This window comes from Notechis scutatus, unplaced genomic scaffold, assembly GCF_049901735.1.
Source record: "Notechis scutatus isolate UNSWTSFEM ecotype Mainland unplaced genomic scaffold, rNotScu1.2 NSCUSCF26, whole genome shotgun sequence".
Lineage (NCBI taxonomy): Eukaryota > Metazoa > Chordata > Lepidosauria > Squamata > Elapidae > Notechis > Notechis scutatus.
The window spans coordinates 56056-59101 of NW_028263150.1; the positions used below are offsets into that span (position 1 = coordinate 56056).

The 3046-nt window shown below is 38.6% G+C and overlaps 1 protein-coding gene across 1 annotated transcript; it reads right to left on the minus strand.

The window, feature by feature from the left end:
- Positions 1-727: 727 nt before the first annotated feature.
- LOC113430296 (vomeronasal type-2 receptor 26-like) lies at positions 728-2769 on the minus strand. Its single transcript, XM_087948838.1, has 3 exons — positions 2764-2769; positions 2440-2566; positions 728-1664 (listed from the first exon to the last, which is right to left on the minus strand). The coding sequence occupies exons 1-3, from the start codon at positions 2767-2769 to the stop codon at positions 760-762; spliced, it is 1038 nt and encodes a 345-aa protein (XP_087804964.1). The 3' UTR covers positions 728-759.
- Positions 2770-3046: the final 277 nt, after the last annotated feature.

A 3046-nucleotide genomic window follows, 5' to 3' on the forward strand; every position in this document is an offset into this window, starting at 1 on the left:
TAAGGAAATGTGTTAATGTTGTAAAACTTTCAAATAATTTTTAGAAATGTTTAGAAAAAAGGTTTTATGTTAATCTTGTATGTTTTGTATGCTTTTAAAAATTAATAAAATTTGTTTAAAAAAAAAAGTTGGAATGGATGGTGTTTGGGGCATGAGATGGAATGATGAATGCAGGGTGTGGATTTGTAATTTCACTTATTGGAGGAAAACCTGGAACTTTCAGATTCGGGTTTTCCTAGATGTCCCAGTATAACTCCTCTAATAAAATGGAACTTTGAGAAAATGCCTGTCTCAGACTTTTTAATTGGAATTGGATTTTTCTGGAACCCAGACAGTTAATAGTAGGGTCTTTTTATTATTTTCTTTTCTATTAGATCTCCATTTTTCAATCCTAAACTGAAACTGATTTTAAATTTCTTTGTGCCTAAATTGTTGCAATTTAGTAAGGAGTATTTATGCCCAATCCCATCTCCCCACCTTATACCAAATTTATCAGACACTCAAATATGGATACTCTCAATTCTTTAGGAATTGTTTTGTAAAATCTTGTATTTCAGCTCCTCTTTTATTTTATTTCTACATAATTTGACCAGATGGACAATCCAGATTATCCACATCTTGCAATTATACTGGATAAGGATGGAGGACACTATCTTCCAATTGCCCTTTGATTATTTCAGCTCAAAATTGTTGCCCCAGCTCATGTACATAATTGGTCTGCTGGAATGTGTTGAGAGTGGAAATTCCTCTAACTTACATTTATACATTTCTTCTGGTCGTAAGATGCTCCTTTGTATTCAGGTCTGGCCTCAGAATGATAATGTAGCACTTGGGGATGAAGACACAGCCCAGCAGACCAGCACTGGAGGCCAAGATGGAGAAGACCTGCACAACCACCATGTATTTCCCTTTGGTGCTCAGGTAGGTGGGCAGGAAGGAGACCCACACATTACAGAAGACCAGCATGCTGAAGGTGATCAGCTTGGCTTCATTAAAGGCTCCAGGAAGATTCCTGGCCAGGAAAGCCACTGTGAAGCAGATGGCAGCCAGGAAGCCCATGTAGCTGAGGGTGATGTAGAACATGAAAACAGAGCCTTCATTGCATTGCAGGATGATCTCTCCAGGCTGGGAATGGAAGTCTGAGTCACAGAATGGGGGAGAAATTCCCAACCAGATGGAGCAGATCATAATTTGGACACTAGAACAAGAAAGGATGATGCAGTTGGCCAAGCTCTTCCCCAACCATCTCTTCGCTCGGTTTCCTGGTTTTGTTGCCAGGAAAGCCAGAACCACTGTGATGGTTTTGGCCAAGAGAGAAGAAACGGCAACTGAGAAATTGATGCTGAAAACTGTTTGTCGGAGAAGGCAAGTAGCTTTCCTTGGTTGCCCAATGAAGAGAAAAGGAGACAAGAAGCAAAGCAGGAGGGAGACCAGGAGGATGTAAGAGAGGTCTCGGTTGTTGGCTTTCACAATGGGAGTTTCTAGATGTTTCATGAATATGATTAAAACAATGCCTGTGGCTAAGAAGAAGAATAGGGCAAAAGAGACCAGAATGATTCCCAGATGTTCTTCATAAGAAAGGAAGGATATAACTTTGGGGATACATTGGATTCTGTCCTCATCTGGATATTTTTCATCTGGACACTTGGTGCATTTTTCTGTGTCTAAGTAAAACAAACAGCAACATTTAAAAAAAATTGTTACCAACAGAATTTTCTGAGAAGTATTGCTTATAATCTGTACAGAAAGAAGGTAAGAAGAATAACATTTTAAAAATCAGGAATATTTTTGTAGTTTATGACGTTGGAAGAAATCCTGGAACATGAATGATTTCTTCTGTCATTTGCAGAACCTATATTATTAGAGGTAGATAATCAATTAATCTTTCTAGACACATTTCCTGGATCCTGAGAGATGGCTCTTCTTAATATACTTGACTCTGGATGCCTGTCTTTTGGAATTGAATTAGCTAGAAAAAAGTTAGTTCTGCAAATAATCTGGAAGCCAAACTAGAAAGTAGAAGAGATTTTTTTTTCTGGCAGTAGAGAAGCTTGTCCAATCTGCTACACCAGTTATCTCTTCCTAGGCCTTCCCTCAAGGTTTTTCTGCTATTCCTCCCTCTAAATAATAAATTGTGCAATTTGAAGAAAATAGCAACAGTGCTTAGACTTATATACCACTTCACAATGCTTTTACAGCCCCCTCTAAGCAGTTTATATAGTTAGCCTATTGCCCCCCCAAAATCTGGGTCCTCGTTTTACCAATCTCAGAAGGATGGAAATCAGAGTCAACCCTGAACTGGGGAGAATCAAACTTCCAAACTGCTAGCAAAAACAAAAAAAATTAAGCTTCACTCTGTCTTTTAACTTGTATTTGTATGACAGTGTTTCAGATGAATCCACTTCCACAAGTCCTATCCTTTTCCTTGGTGTCCCTCACGTTCATGAATGGAGATGGTCCCCTCAGGACAAGGAATGCAGTCGTAGCAGCAAGCAGGCTCTCCTTCTCGCTTCCGCTTGACAAATCCAGGATGACAACTTTCCACACATTGGGACTGAGGCAGAGACTAAGCAGAAAAAGAAGAAATGCCAAAGAAAATATATTGGGACAAAGCATGTATGAAAACGGATGTAGATATTAACATTAGCCAATTAGTTCTTTGGCTTCACTTAGTGAAATATGTAGTGACTCATTCCAAACTCATTCCAAACAGATTTAGGAGAGATAAATATTGACAAATAGTTCATTTATTCACTCCCGCACTCTCATAGAAGTGGTAGTAAAAAAAAAAAAGAATCCCACCACTGGTCATAATCTTTGGAAAAAAGAGAAGACACAGCAATATTTGACCTACCTTGTTGATCATATTTATCCATGAAAGAGCAATTTCGTTAATAATTACTCTCTGTCTTTCAATACTCCCCAGTTTCCTTTTCATCAAGTCCCCATCAGGTGAAATCACCAAGAATTCGATGTCCATATCTGCAGCTATTTCTCCATTATGGTCCATGTAAAGATTCCAGCGGGAAAGATTGTAGAACTCATT